This window comes from Mytilus trossulus, chromosome 3, assembly GCF_036588685.1.
Source record: "Mytilus trossulus isolate FHL-02 chromosome 3, PNRI_Mtr1.1.1.hap1, whole genome shotgun sequence".
Taxonomy (NCBI): domain Eukaryota; kingdom Metazoa; phylum Mollusca; class Bivalvia; order Mytilida; family Mytilidae; genus Mytilus; species Mytilus trossulus.
Genome location: NC_086375.1, coordinates 76,732,143 through 76,747,581, shown reverse-complemented (window position 1 = coordinate 76,747,581; position 15,439 = coordinate 76,732,143). Strand labels below are relative to the sequence as shown.

General features: G+C 32.7%; 1 protein-coding gene across 1 annotated transcript; it reads right to left on the bottom strand.

Annotated features, from left to right (window-relative positions):
* Nucleotides 1–930: 930 nt before the first annotated feature.
* LOC134709737 (uncharacterized) lies at nt 931–7,540 on the bottom strand. The gene is made up of 3 exons (XM_063569882.1): nt 7,230–7,540; nt 2,808–2,996; nt 931–1,702 (listed from the first exon to the last, which is right to left on the bottom strand). Exons 1-3 carry the CDS (start codon nt 7,513–7,515, stop codon nt 948–950), a joined length of 1,230 nt encoding a protein of 409 aa, XP_063425952.1. The 5' UTR covers nt 7,516–7,540; the 3' UTR covers nt 931–947.
* Between the last annotated feature and the right edge of the window lie 7,899 nt (nt 7,541–15,439).

Below are 15,439 nucleotides of genomic sequence, written 5' to 3'. Positions count from 1 at the left end.
TAAATATATTCATTATAATGATATTCTAAATAATCTAGAACTTCTCACTTTACAATTATATACATGTACCAAATATCTGCTCAATGTATGCAATATGTGCCTTTTATAGCTATTTCAGTATACTAGGTTTTGATCATAGCACAAGGCTCTACAGAAACCTATAGTTGTTTGCATCAATCTGGACAGTGTTCATAAACAATCATACAACATCTTCTTTTTATTAGATTGACTGAAAATCTAGGAAAAAAATCTATAAAGTCCAAGGACCAATACTTCTCAACATAAATAAAATACACAAAACTATACAAATAATAGGCATAAAGTAACAGTGGCCATGTATTTGGTTGGTGAAATTGATGAATATAATTGGATTCACTACTGATTTTCCATGCTGACATAGGTTCAAACTTTCAAATCAAAAGTGACATTTCATTAATACAAACTACCTTAAAACTTACAGAACTAATTTATTGTTATCAATTTTATTAATAATAGTTTGATCACCTGATAGTATAAAAGTCAAATAATGACCCAACAGTCAGTCATGATAAATGATGGTGCTAAACATGAAAGGGGGTGACATAGCAGAGGGAGTGGGAAACTATGCAAAATATTTACATTAACAAACATGTATTTTGTCATACTCAAGTTGCAGCTATCAACATTTTACAGAGGGGTGGTCTGGTGGTCTAAGTAGTGACTACTGAAATCACTAGCCTGTCAACACTGAGGTTGTGAGATTGAACTCATGCAGTTCACTGGACTCCAATCCTAATTGACTAGGATTGTCAGTTTTACTATTGAAGGTCTGTGGTTTTCTCTGGGCACTCTGGCTCCTCCATTAAAAAAACTTGTTGTCACCAAATAGCCAATAGGTGATAAATAGTGGCATTCAAACACAAAAAATTAAATCAAATCAACATGTTTCATCATCTCAAAAAATATATTTATTTAGAATCATCAGACACTTGTAGCTTATTTTCATACATAGTTTGAATCCTTTGCAGTTTTTCTGACATTTGTTTTGAATATTCTGATACAATCAATAAAAATTTCATGTCAAAGTTAATTTCAGCTGAATTTCTTTCTTTTGAATTCTTCAAGGGTTTTGTCAAGTTTTTCTCATATATGGGCAGCAGATCCCCAACAACTGTCTTAAAGTTAGCTTTTGGAACATTTCTCATGGTAAATTCTTCTTCTGGAACTTTGTTCTGAAATCTCTCAAAGTGCAGTGCAAACCAAATACAAACTATTGTACCTATGTTATAATTATCACCAGACCAAATGTTCATGTTTTCAGATGTGTATAACCTATCTCTCTCACAGTTATACATATGAATACTAATAACATCTGGTGTTGCAAAAAATGATGGGATGAACAAATCTGACAGTTTTGAGCATTTTGATGATTCAAAAAATGCATTTGTAATAGTTTGTGAAAAGATTTGAGGTAAATGATCCCCTTCTTCATTCAAATGTACTGATAAAGAACTGCAATCTAAGTCTTCATCTGAATCTTCTGAATCTCTTGATGATCCATACTTCTGTCCATTATTTCTTCTCATATACTTATGTGATGGTTCACCCATACTTCTATTACTACTTTCTTCTGTGGCCTTAGCATCCTCCAAATCCTTTCCAACTTTCACAGTACTTTTACCAATAAGAATATCAGCATGCCCATGCCAATATTCTGCATGTCCTAAAAGTAGATTAAAGGTTAATAGATCTTTATATCAATCACTTAATCAAAAAAAAAATAATAATAATTGGACACACTAATTGTCATGCATGTCTAACATGTCTAAATGGCATGGTCATAAAGGACATTTCTGAGATACATTGAAAAGGCAGTATCTCTGGCTAGAAGCTCCAAGGAGTCTGTACCATGTGTACAGTTTCACTCAACTGGCATCTACATGCATCATGGACAAATTTCTAACTTTAATAATTTGATAGCAACTCATTCAAGTACAAGTATGGGATGGCATCATCATATACACGAATCAGACAGCAGGTTAAGTATTTGAGCTTTCTTTCAGTAACTTTGAGCTTTCTTTTAGTAACTTTAAGCATTCTTTGATTTAGTATAACTTGTTATTTGTTTTGTGTTTTTGTTGCTCTTATTCTAGATCGATAGCGTTAAGTACTCTTTCAATAATAAGTTTTTAAATTTTCTTGAATGTATGCTTTGTTAATCTATGATTGACATTACAAAAAGAGATTTATCCTTCCACATTTCCAGGTATGCCTGTTTAAAGTTACAAACTTCATTAGTAGGTGTGTTTTTCATTATTTGGAGAATTGGATTCATTGGCAGATATTTATAGCAGGGGCAGATCCAGCCATTTTAAAAATGTGGGGTTCCTAACCCAGGACAAAGGGGGGTTCCAACTATATGTCCCCCATTCAAATGCATAGATCGACTAAAAAAGGGGGTTTCCAACACCTGGAACCGCCCCCCCCCCTGGATTCGCGCCTGTATAGATAGTTTTTTGTCATATATTTATTCTCATTATTATAGATTTTGAAAGATTTAGAGTGGGACATATTCTATTGACATATATGTTTTCTGCTCTTTGGTTCAGTTGTTCTTTGACACATTAACCATTTCCGCCCTCGATTTTATTGTCTATTGTTGTTAATAATAATTAGATGTCCTAACATTACTTTTGTCATAAAAATGATGTCTCCTTGATGTATATTAAATCTTTTTTATTTAAAATTCTAACCACATCCCATGCATACAGTTGTGTAAAAATTTGTTGAATATGAAGACTTTTTTACTGAAAAATAAATATACTAACCAAATGAAGTGTCACCCACATTTAATTTCTTTTTGCAAGCTAGGCATTGTTGAGTGTATACTTTAGATTCATCCACTAAATATTTGGAAGATGACGCTAATGGTGCAAACAGATGATGTGCCAAAATAGACTGAAGTTCAGATTCAGACCCTGCACTAGTGGCTTTCATAAGATGTCTTCTGTTATTCTCTGAAATACAAAGTTTCTAATACAGTGATTTATATGAAATAACAAACTTAAAATTTAACTTTATACCGTTTATATCACATGTATGCACCCGCATGTCAGATACATGAAACATAAGCATATATTTTAAGAGATTTTGTTTTTATAAGAGATGGAAACCCTAGAGTTACCTCCCATTATACAGAAATTAATGCAAGATTGATCTTCAAATAACAAAAGATTATAGAGACATTTAACATCAGAGAAATACAGGCCTTCAGACTTATTTTTGTTGTAAGATTGACCTTATATATCTGAATGATTAGTAGGACAGGATCTACAAAAATGCCAACATACATTGAAGTCAAAATATTGTGGACTGTATTTTTTTGTTGTCCACAATATTTTGACTTCAATGTATGTTGGCATTTTTGTAGATCCTGTCCTACTAATCATTCAGATATATAAGGTCAATCTTACAACAAAAATTAAAGAAAGAAGTTTGGGAACCATAGCTAATAATTGAAGTGAACTGTATATCAATTGACATCCATGGACAATAGAGTGATGATAGATATATCTGAAAATCATTGTTCATTTTAACTGTGTAACCAAGTGGACATTCTCATGTTTAACTATTTTATTATCTACCTGTCTAAGGCATTATATGCCTTCAGATGCACAGGTTTGTCTGTGTGCATAGTTATTTTTTAAGGTGAAAAGGTCTTTTTTAGCCATAGGGTCTAAGCAAGGATTTAAAAATGGCAGTGGCTACTTTGGCAGCTCTGGCATAATAGTCTCTTAGGGGCTATCTTACTGGCTCTGGCAAAATAGCCTAGGACTCCTTGACACTATTTTGCCGGAGGCGGCAAAATAGTGATTTATATACTAGTATAGAGTTTTGCTATTTTGCCAGTCTTATTTCTGATTTTAATCCAGACTATATGAAACATACTTTTTTTAGGAAACTATTAATGCACAAATGATGTATGCCTCAATAAAAATAACCTTCGCTTCCTATTTGCGAGCTGCATATTTAAGAAATCTTGAACTAATGCTATAGGGACTTTGGTGAACTGCACTTGATTTAAATACTTGTTCTTGGGCTACTTTCTCAGACTAAAAATAACACAAAAAAGCAAGGCACTGGTTTTGTAATGCGTAAAGCAGTTTGAGGTTGTTACAATGTAGGTGTTGCTTTAAATATTGTTTCAAAACTAAGGATATTTTTTTTCAAAGGTTTAAATCAGAATGTCGATTTTGCATATGGATTCGTATGCTTTGCTTACATGTATATATTTATATATACATGTATATTTTTTTTTTTAAAGATTTCTTTTGTATACATCCTATTAAAGAAAAAAAGTACTAACTAGTATCAGTTTTAATATTTTACTTTTTAAAAATGTTTTAAAAAGATATGTTTTTAGAAACTGTAAAGAATATAAATTTAAATCTGCATGTTTTGTATAATTGGTTAATAAATAATAATAATAACTAGAATTGCCATTGCAAGCAATAGCGGATGTCACCCTTCCCCTATTGCCACTAAGCGGCATCCATTTGAAAACAATTTAACAGTGAATGCAGATCAACGCATTACAATATATCTTTCTGTAACTGTTCAGTTCATTTTGAGCAATGTCAAAAGTTTCACATTTCTTCTGTTTCCATGGCAACAGCAGCCATTTTGAAAATTCCAAAGTCAAAAGTCTCATCTATACATGCCAGTCAACAATAATATTAAGTTTCATTAAGTTTGGAGCATTTTGAAAATATTTAACATTTTTGCAGTTTCCATGGCAACGGTGGCCATTTTGAAAATTCCAACTCCAAAAGTCTCATCCAGACTTGCCAGTCACCAATCATATTAAGTTTCATAAATTTTGAAGCATTTTGAAATTTTTGAAATATTTGATCCTGTATCCATGGTAACATAGTAGTTCCAATGATTGTCAAATTCATACAAAACCTGTATATAGTAGACAACTATATTGTGTAAAAATTTTATGCTTTCATGTTCAAGCATACCAAAGTTATTTACCAAACCTGGAAGTTTTTGGAGCATTTTGACCTTTTTGCATTGTTTCCATGGAAACGGCAGACATTTTGAAAATTCCAACGCCAAATTCCACATCTACCAAAGTTGCTCATCGTTATGTTACAGTTTCCAAAAAATTGGAGCATTTTCATATTTTTGAAATTTTTGGAGTAGTTTCCATGGCAACATAGTGGTTCCAATGATTGCCAAAATCATCCAAAACCAGTGTATGGCTGGCACCTCCATTGTATTAAAATATGATGATTCTGAGTTCAAGCATCTCCAAATTATTCACAAAAACCAAAAACTGGAATTTTTCACAATTGTTCTGTTTCCATGGAAACGGCAGCCATTTTTTATGGTCTTAGACCCACCTGCAACCCGAAATTTTTAGTTCCACCCTATGGTGAACTATCATTAAGATTGGTTCCATTTTACTCCAAAAAAGCTGACGGACAAAAAAAGGTGGAAGAATAATAATAATAACAAAGAAACATAAGAAAAGCAATATGTCACCCGACATTGTCGATCGGGTGACATAATAAAATTCTTTATTTAACGAAGGTAACGTATTAACACATTTAACAATTACATGTTAATCTTCCATGAGGCCTTCAAAAACTATTAATACAAATAGAAAACGGACAAAAATACATACAAAATAAAATACATAATACAGTCAGAGACATATAATACAATTGTATTATATGTCTCTGATACAGTTAAATATAGCAGCTTAGATATTGAATAAGCACATATATGAATTCAGTAGAAGAAAAAATATGCATTAGTTTTGTGCATCTTTATTCTGTTCAGTTAGAAAATAGTTTGAACAGTTGGTCTTAAATGTATCTAAATTATCTATTTCTTTAATATTATTTGGTAAATTATTCCAGGTAATAAGACCAGAATATTTAAATGTTCTTTTTAAAAAATCAGAATTAGGTCTTGGTACATGAAGAAGTCCTGATGTTGTCGATCTCAGACAATAATTATAAAGATCAGCACATGCAGTAAATTTAATAGATAGATAGTCAGGTGCTAGACCATTCATACACTTAAACATTAACACAGCTTGAAAATAGTGTATCCTTGTAAATATAGTCATCCATGCAAGTTTTTTAAACATTACTGTTGATGGAAAATCAAAAGAAACAGATAAAACTAATCTTGCAGCACGTTTTTGGAGCTTATGTATCCTCTCCAGATTAATGTGTGTGGTAAGACCCCATACTGTACAACAGTAGTCAATAATGGGTAATATATAGCTATTGTAAAAAAGATTAAGACCCTTTAATGGTAAATAACGTTTCAACCTTTTTAACAAATATATTCTGGTTGAAATAGTTTCGCATATTTTATCAATTTGAATTGCCCATGATAGGTTTTATCAATATGAATTCCGAGAAGTTTTTCAACTTCAACATTATCTAAAGCGATATTATCTTGTGATAAAACACATAAACATTCATTACAGTTTACCAGTTTTCTGTCTGATCCAACAAGCATACATTTTGATTTCTTGCTATTTATCGTCATATCATTTTTTTTTACACCATTTAATAACATTGTCTAAGTCTTTATTCAAACACATATTTAAATTTACAATAGATTTAGATGACAAATGTAAAGTTGTATCATCAGCATATAGATCAGATTCTGTATATTCTAAGGTTAATGGTAAGTCATTTATATAAATGAGGAACAATAAAGGTCCAAGAATAGAACCTTGAGGAACTCCAAAAGTCACAGTTTGATAGTTACAGATAATCGGTTAAAATAGACATAGTTATAAAGATATTTCTTATTGAACATTGTTGAAGTGTATGTTTCTATATTTTTCCTTTTATTTATTTCTATACTTCAATTTTAATCTTAATTACGACCGGCAAAATAGCAAAACTCTATATAAATCTGTATTTTTGCCAGAGCAGCAAAATATCCACTGCCTTTACAAATTGTATACTTGGTCATTTGGTCAAAAAACAGTTTTAGAAATAAAAAATTGCAGCATTTTTAGGAGGGATTTGAAAATGAATAACTAGTATTGTAAGAACTGAGAGTCATTAAAAAGAAAAAAAATATTCTGCATTACAAAATGCAGAAAACAAATGTGCTCAAAAGTGAAAATACGGCCGTTCTTTGTTTTGGGTTTTTAGTCAAACCCCCAAATAAAACCTAAAACTAAAAACTCGAGTCCAAAATGAAATAGTTACCGTCTTCAAGAAAATTGATAAGATTCTCAAATCGGCTATCGTTTTTAGTTTTTGCTTTCTCTAGTATTTTCCTTTCCATTAATTTGCAAATGGATTCTTGCCAAAATAAAAACAGAGGAACGCAAAATCCGGAATCAAATTTGACAAATGCGTCTGAAAAACTACTATTTTCCTTGGCATTGCATTCTTTTATGTTGACATTAGAAAATCTCCTGGAGGGAACGCTGTCATCCGTTTTTAAAAGAAACTGCAATGCAACTTCGTGTAGAGAAAGAGAACAAGCCATCTTCCAAGTAGAATATTTTCACAATACATACTCGGCACATGACATACTCGGCCTTTTATGTCTTTTATATTGTCAGTTTATTGTCTTAATTTTGTATGCCATAACCATTTAATGCAAATGTGTTTGTGCGAATAAAATATTGTCTATTGTCTATTGTCTATATCAGTCACAGTAGTTCTCAATTACAAATGTTAGAATCTATATAAGTACTGGGATATATTTACAATAATTACAAGAAAATAAGATAAAAAAAAAGCAATTCAAAATCGCCAGGATTTTGTGTTAGCTGAATATGAGTAGTTACTGTACTAACATGTTTAGTTTGCTTTCACCACAAGTATTCTTTTATTTATTTACTAAGTTGAATTTTTGAAATTTTGGGACCTCAATGCTCTTCAAATTTGTACTTTCTTGACTTTCTAACAATTTTGCCATGATCTGAGCGTCACTGATGAGTCTTATGCATGTGGACGAAACTCGCGTCTGGGGTATTAAATTTCAAGCCTGCATTGTACCTTTGATAACTCATGAATTATTCATTTAGATATTTATTTCATTTAAAGTTTTAAAAAAATGCGTTCAAATACATCAGTGCACATGTTTACAAACAACTTCTTTTTTATGCAGTGCGTGCATATTTTATGATACCACTTTTGTTGTAAATCATGGGAAATGTAAACATAATTTATAGTGTTGTGTTTACTCTTTGCATCATGAAAGGGATTTTTTTTTATAATACGTCCGAAAACGGAAAACATTTTTGATTATTTGTCTTATTTTTAGTATTTCATCGAATAGGAAGATTTAAAAAAAAAATGACAAGTTAAATTGAGGATACTGGAGCACCATTACTTATCATATAATAAAAGAATGTTCTTTAAAATTTTTGATATGGCTTTTTCCGAAAATTTCTCTAAGAAAAACGCATACGCGTATCATTTTGTGAAATAACAATATGAAAGTATTGCCATTCATTTGAAAAACGTTATTTCATCAAACTTTCATTTGCACATAAACGTCAGTGACAAGTATCACACCGTTGTGTTACTGAATCTTTCAAAATCGAGCTTGCAATCATTAACAGCAGATTCTTTTGATAAGTTAATTTTGCACTTCTGGTTGTTAATTAATAGATGTAATGTAGCCGCAGTATAATGAGGAATTTGAAGTACAATGAACTATGGAAAAGAATACAGAAGAAGAATGCGCCTTTAGTAAAATTCTCACGTATTTGAGACAGCCTTGAAAAGTAAAATATGCAAAATATCCATGCAACTTTCTGTTGCCTGATATAATTAATTCTGATGTTTTAGCAGAAATAAAAATTGCATATAATAATTCTTATTTGAATGCTAAAAACCATACAGAATCTTAATTAATTTTTTTTAAGGTAGTCACGCCTGGTAAACCATCCAATCTCAACCAAATGGTTGAGACGGAAAAAAGTATTCTGGCACTTCCTGTTGAGGTTTTCTGGTTCAAAATATTCAAAATAAACAAAGGGTATGTCGACTTTTCGTCAATTTACTGAAAATCAATGACTTTTTTGTAAAAAACGAGAATGTCGTGCCATAGATAAATGATAATTGTAGCTAATATATCTCTGTTTGGTTCAAAATATCTGAAATTAAAGTCCCAATCACTTTTCTCCTGCGGATTATCATGTTTACTTTCTTTGAATCCGATAAAACTGCTATGATTTCAATAACCTAGCAAGAAAATATGTCAATTATTTGTGTGTTTTTTTATGCTTTACGATAACCACGTCTGTAAATTGCAAAAATATTTTCTGTTAAGCCTATTCTAAGCAGGAAAATGAAAAAATCTAAATGGTTGAGATATAAAGGTACTAGTTGAGTCTTTCTGTCACAATGTTGAGTCTTTCTGGTTACTTTGTGTCATAAAGTATATTGTTGTTAAAATATGGGCGCTGAGGTTTCAAAGTTCAAATTAACTACGACTAGCAATCCAACACGCGTGCAATATTAAAATATAAAGACAAAAACTGCTAAAATAGCTATGCTAAAGTTAAATTTAAATAATTAAATGTAATGTCTATTGTAAAAATAAAGTTATTTCCCAAAATGAACAAAGAAACTATATCAATGGGCGGTACTATTCGAGTTTACCTTTTTGCGGTTAATCTGATATATGTTTTCTGTCTGTGGTAAGTTAAAATCTAAATAATGATACAATTTCAAGAATTGCCGATAGAAAAATAAATGCTTTAGAAGTATAAATAAGATTATTTTATAATATTTATTTATTATTATGTTTAAATGATTTCGATTCCTAACAGACTTTATTTAACGTCGAAAATGCTTACATTAAATTTTTGTAAAGAAAAAAAAATAGTTGAAAACTAAACAATCGAACAAACCCCCTTTTCTAGGTTTAATTTTTCATATAGGATGACTTCATAATGGTGGTAATAATCTTTTTGTCGGTAAAATATGTCATTTTTGTCATTATAGTACTTATCACAAAAAGATAACGATTTTGAAACTGCTTTATGCAAGTACTATAAGTGACGTCCAACTTATTATTGTGATCGCACGTGTTGTATTGAAATGATTATAACTTAGATTGTTTGTTCAAAACTGCATTCAGGGCACATCCTTAATATTTGGTAACATTCAGCAACATTTATAGTATACCCAAGGCCCCGTCACACTAGGCCATGATCGCACTACGATCTCTATAAAAAAAAATGCTTTTGACGATTGTACCGCAGTATTGTCGTGGTACGGTCTTGAGGTCTTGAAGATCGTATTGAGAGTAGCCAACATGTTGAAAACAATCGTGATATGTCGTTGCGAAATCATGTCTAAGTAGAAGCACGTTAACACAAAGATCGCTGTGCCATCGTATCTTGAGCGCGATTCAAGTCGCAGATATATGTACTGCGCTATGATCTAACGTCGATGTTACTAATACCATAATACAACCACTAGACTATACCTTATAAATGCGACCTAACCACTACGACTATTATACGGTTATGGTTAGCTTTTCAAGACCGTAACCTTTACAAAAGTCGATTCTAGTACGATCAAGCCGGCCCGGTGTCCTCATCACGCTCTTCTTAAGACCTGACTACGATCATATTACTACGACGATTTCCAGCTCTATAGTCGTGCTCATTGTCATTTTCACATAAAGATATAAAAGCTCTCCAGGTTTTGTTTGTATGTATTTTGGACCTCATGTCTCTTTTTTCCAACGGGCCCAAGCATGCATTACACATTTCATTGTGTCATTTTCACTATATCTTTCATTAAAACATCGTTATTTGATCTACATTGACCAGCAATATGTTGTGATTCGGGTTGGATTGATCGGTCCAACATTTTTACTGGATCAGGCGGATAACGCCCGAGGACCTCTGTCTCTACCACTATATATATATTACTACTATACTTCTACTAGTATGTTTTTGTTCCAATGATACAGAAAAGGTTAAACATATGTGTGTGTGTGTGTCTATGCTTAGCATGCAAGTTCTGCTTAAAACTGTGGTCACACTTTACCAGATAGCTCGAAAGGATGGACAAAACTTTTCCAATTACACCATTTTCATCCGTTAGGAGTCCGTGATGTAATGAACTAATAAAACGGACGTGTCGTATGCCGAGAAATGGTAGGGGTGGAAAAGAAATAAGAAAACAAATGTCAGAATAAAAAGCCAATAACTTTGCCTGATCATGATCTAGAAGATTATATAAAAAGAAGATGTGGTATGATTGCTAATGAGATAACTCTCCACAAGAGAGCAACATGACATAGAAATTAACAACTATAGGTTACCATACGGCCTTCATCAATGATCAAAGCCCATACCGCATACATGCAGTCAGCTACAAAAATCCATTAATATTCATGATACTAAAGAAAACTAACATTCCAATAATTGTTTTTTTCTGACGCGATTTTCAATTGGTGTGTATCCGTTTTATAATCAATTATCGTTCTGTTATCCTTCTGTTCATGTCCGTCTCACATCCGTTTTATCCTTTATATGTCCGGTAAAGTCCGTTAGTGAACCTGTCTACCGGACCTCCAACGGATGTATAACGGACAAGTAACAGATACAAAACGAACACAGAACGGACGAGTATTGTAAAAAAAAATCCGACGAGTCCGTTTACAGGTTTTTAACATGCTCAAATTTTTCCACCGGACCAACTGGACGTCGACTGATAAAGTGGATACTGAACGAAATGAAACAGACATGGACGGACGTCTAACGAATAACAACACTCGTTTCTCGGAACGAACGGATTGAAAAAAAAATATCCGTTCGGCGTCCGTTTGCGCTATCTGGTAAGGTGTGACCGGAGATTTAAGCACATGTTACACCTTAACGGGTAGCGCAAACGGACGACAAACGGATTACTTTTTACAATCCGTTCATGTCCGTTAGACGTCCGTTAATTTTCGTTTCATGTCCGTTCAACATCCGTGATATCCATCAATGTCCCTTCAACATCTGTGATATCCATCAATGTCCCCTCTGTCCGGTTGAAAATTTCGAGATGTTCAAAACAATGAATTAACGGACATTCAACGGATGAAGTGTCCGTTGTACATCCGGTAATCATTCGGTTTTTTACGGATGTGCATGCGTTCTTAAGTGACAAATCTTAACTGCGGGATAATACCTTGTATACTATAAATATATATATAAATGAATTATAGTTGTTAATGTTTGTATCATTTTGGTCTTTTGTGGATAGTTGTCTCATTGGTAATCATACCACACCACATCTTCTTTTTATATGATTGCCAATGAAACAACTCTTCACAAGAGACCAAAATGACACAGAGATTAACAACTATAGGTCACCGTACGGCCTTCAATAATGAGCAAAGCCCATACTGCATAGTCAGCTATAAAAGGCCCCGAAATGCAATTGTAACGAAAAAACTAACGGCCTTATTTATATAAAAAAATGAACGAAAAACAAAAATGTAACACATAAACAAACGACAACCACTGAATTGCAGGCTTTTAACTTGGTTCAGGCACATACATAAATAATATTGCGGGGTTAAACATGTTAGCGGGATCCCAACCCTCCCCTAACATTGGACAGTAGAATAACAGTACAACATACGAACGAGCAATAACAATCAGTTGGAAAATGCTTAATTCATCAGATGGACCAAAATACAAGTGGACGTATATATCAATTTCATTTCAAAAGCACACACAGCGTGTCAATCTTGTACACAGGAGGGTTAATGTTCATATAACATTCATGTTTACATTTCAAGTACTCGTCCTGAATATGCATTTAGTTAGACAATGAGTATTTTAATGGCTCATTCAAACATCAATACTACAATCTGCGCAGTTATACTCCTGTTCATGTTGATTATAAACATAGAAAAAAATCGTAATAGAAAAATAACTGACCCACTGACATTTTACAATGCTACCCGTTGATATATAATTTGACTATGAATAAAGAGACCCATTCCTGCGGCTATGTATTCTTTATAAAGAAGGAATCCTTTACCACGGTATGAGGCAGAATAAAGGTCTAGTGTTGAAGATACAAAGTTAAGCTCTGATTATGTAAATATAGCACAGGGGATGCAAATTGTCCAGTTTTAACGATTTTTAAAACTCAGTTCTGTAAATAAAGTTTAGTGCTGATGTTAACCCCAGCACTGCAAATGTAAAGTATAGCGATGCAGATTTCGAAAAGCTAGCTATTGAGATGTCAAGTGAAGCGATGTAGGAATAAATTTTAGCGCTGGAGATATCAATTACAACATTATTGACTTTATAGCTTCTGTGCAAAACTGCTTCAACCAAAAGTCTCTTTAGAAGCTGCTGCCATAACTATACAGACACGATTAAAATGACAGTCGAAAAAGACAAGATTAAAATGACAGTTGAAATGTCAAACAGTTTACGGCAAGTTTATGAATTTAGGCGGTTGTACATTTGGTATAGTTATGGCAGCAGCTTCTAAAGAGACTTTTGGTTGTAACAAAGTGAATACTGGTAGTGAATAGTGAATAGCTGTGTTTTTTTCTGTATTAAAGTTCTAGTGGTGGAGATTAATAGTCTAGCGATGAAGATTAAAAGTCTAGCGCTGGAGATTAATAGTGTAGCGTTTGAGAAGCAGTTTTGCACAGAAGCTATAAAGTCAATAATGTTGTAATTGATATCTCCAGCGCTAAAATTTACTCCTTTCTGTACCAAGGAACAGTGTGATGAAGCTTCAGGAAGGTTAGCAAAGTAGAGAGAAATATGCTGACATACCCTTGACACATTTTTTCTTGCACTATTATAACAGTATAAAAATAGTTACACTAAGCTAAGGACTGCACATCAAACAGGAAACACTTTTTTTTATTTACAATGCATTCGATAAACTAAAATATCTGTTTGATATCATAAATATTATTGGAATGTTACATCATAGGATTAGTAAGTAGCGTTCAAAGTGTCGGGCGGATATTTTTCCAGAATAGAAAGGGAAGCGCAGAATACATTCAAAGGTCAAGTTACAGTCAAATGGGTCATGGCAAAGATTTTAATGTGTTAGGCTTTAATAAGAAATTGAAGAAAAAAAAATCATTTATCTCTATAATTTTCTGTAATATTTTGGAATGAAACTTCAATAACTTTTATAAGTATGTAGGTATTTGCACTGAACACACGTACAATTGATGAACTTTCTAAATATTGTCTTAAAATCAAATAATCTCTTACAAAAAAAATTAATATAAAATAAAACTAGATCTAAAGAGCCTGTGTCGCTCACCTTGGTCTATGGGAATATTAAACAAAGGATGCAGATGGATTCATGACAAAATTGTGTTTTGGTGATGGTGATGTGTTTGTACATCTTACTTTACTGAACAATCTTGCTGCATATAATTATTTCTATCTATAATGAACTTGGCCAAGTAATTTCAGTGGAAAATGTTAGTAAAAATTTACAAATTTGATGAAAATTGTTAAAAATTGACTATTAAGGACAATAACTCCTTAGGGGGTCAATTGACCATTTTGGTCATGTTGACCTAATTTTAGGTCTTACCTTGCTGAACATAATTGCTGTTTACAGTTTATCTCTATCTATAATAATATTCAAGATGATAAGTAAAAACAGCAAAATTCCCCTAAAATTACCAATTCAGGGGCAGCAGGGTTGTCCTATTCATCTGAAAATTTCAGGGCTGATAGATCTTGGCCTGATAAACAATTTCTCCTTTTTCAGATTTGCTCTAAATGCTTTGGTTTTGAGTTATAAGCATAAAACTGCATTTTACCCCTATGTTATATTTTTAGCCATGGCGGCCATCTTGGTTGGTTGGCCAGGTCACGCCACACATTTTTTAAACTAGATACCCCAAAGATGATTGTGGCCAGATTTGAATTAATTTGGCCCAGTAGTTTTTGAGAAGATTTTTGTAAAAGATAGATAAGATTTACGAAAAATGGTTAAAAATTGACTATAAAGGGCAATAACCCCTAAAGGGGTCAATTGACCATTTTGGTCGTGTTTGACTTATTTGTAAATCTTACTTTGCTGAACATTATTGCTGTTTACAGTTTATCTCTATCTATAATAATATTCAAGATAATAACCAAAAACAGCAAAATTTCCCTAAAATTACCAATTCAGGGGTAGCAACCCCACAACAGGTTGTCTGATTCATCTGAAAATTTCAGGGCAGATAGATCTTGACCTGATCAACAATTTAAGTCATGTCAGATTTGCTGTAAATCCTTTGGGTTTTAAGTTTTAAGCCAAAAACTTCATTTTACCCCTATGTTCTATTTTAGCCATGGCGGCCATCTTGGTTGGTTGGCTGGGTCACGCCACACATTTTTTTAAACTATATACCCCAATGATGATTGTGGCCAAGTTTGGTTTAATTTGGCCCAGTAGTTTCAGAG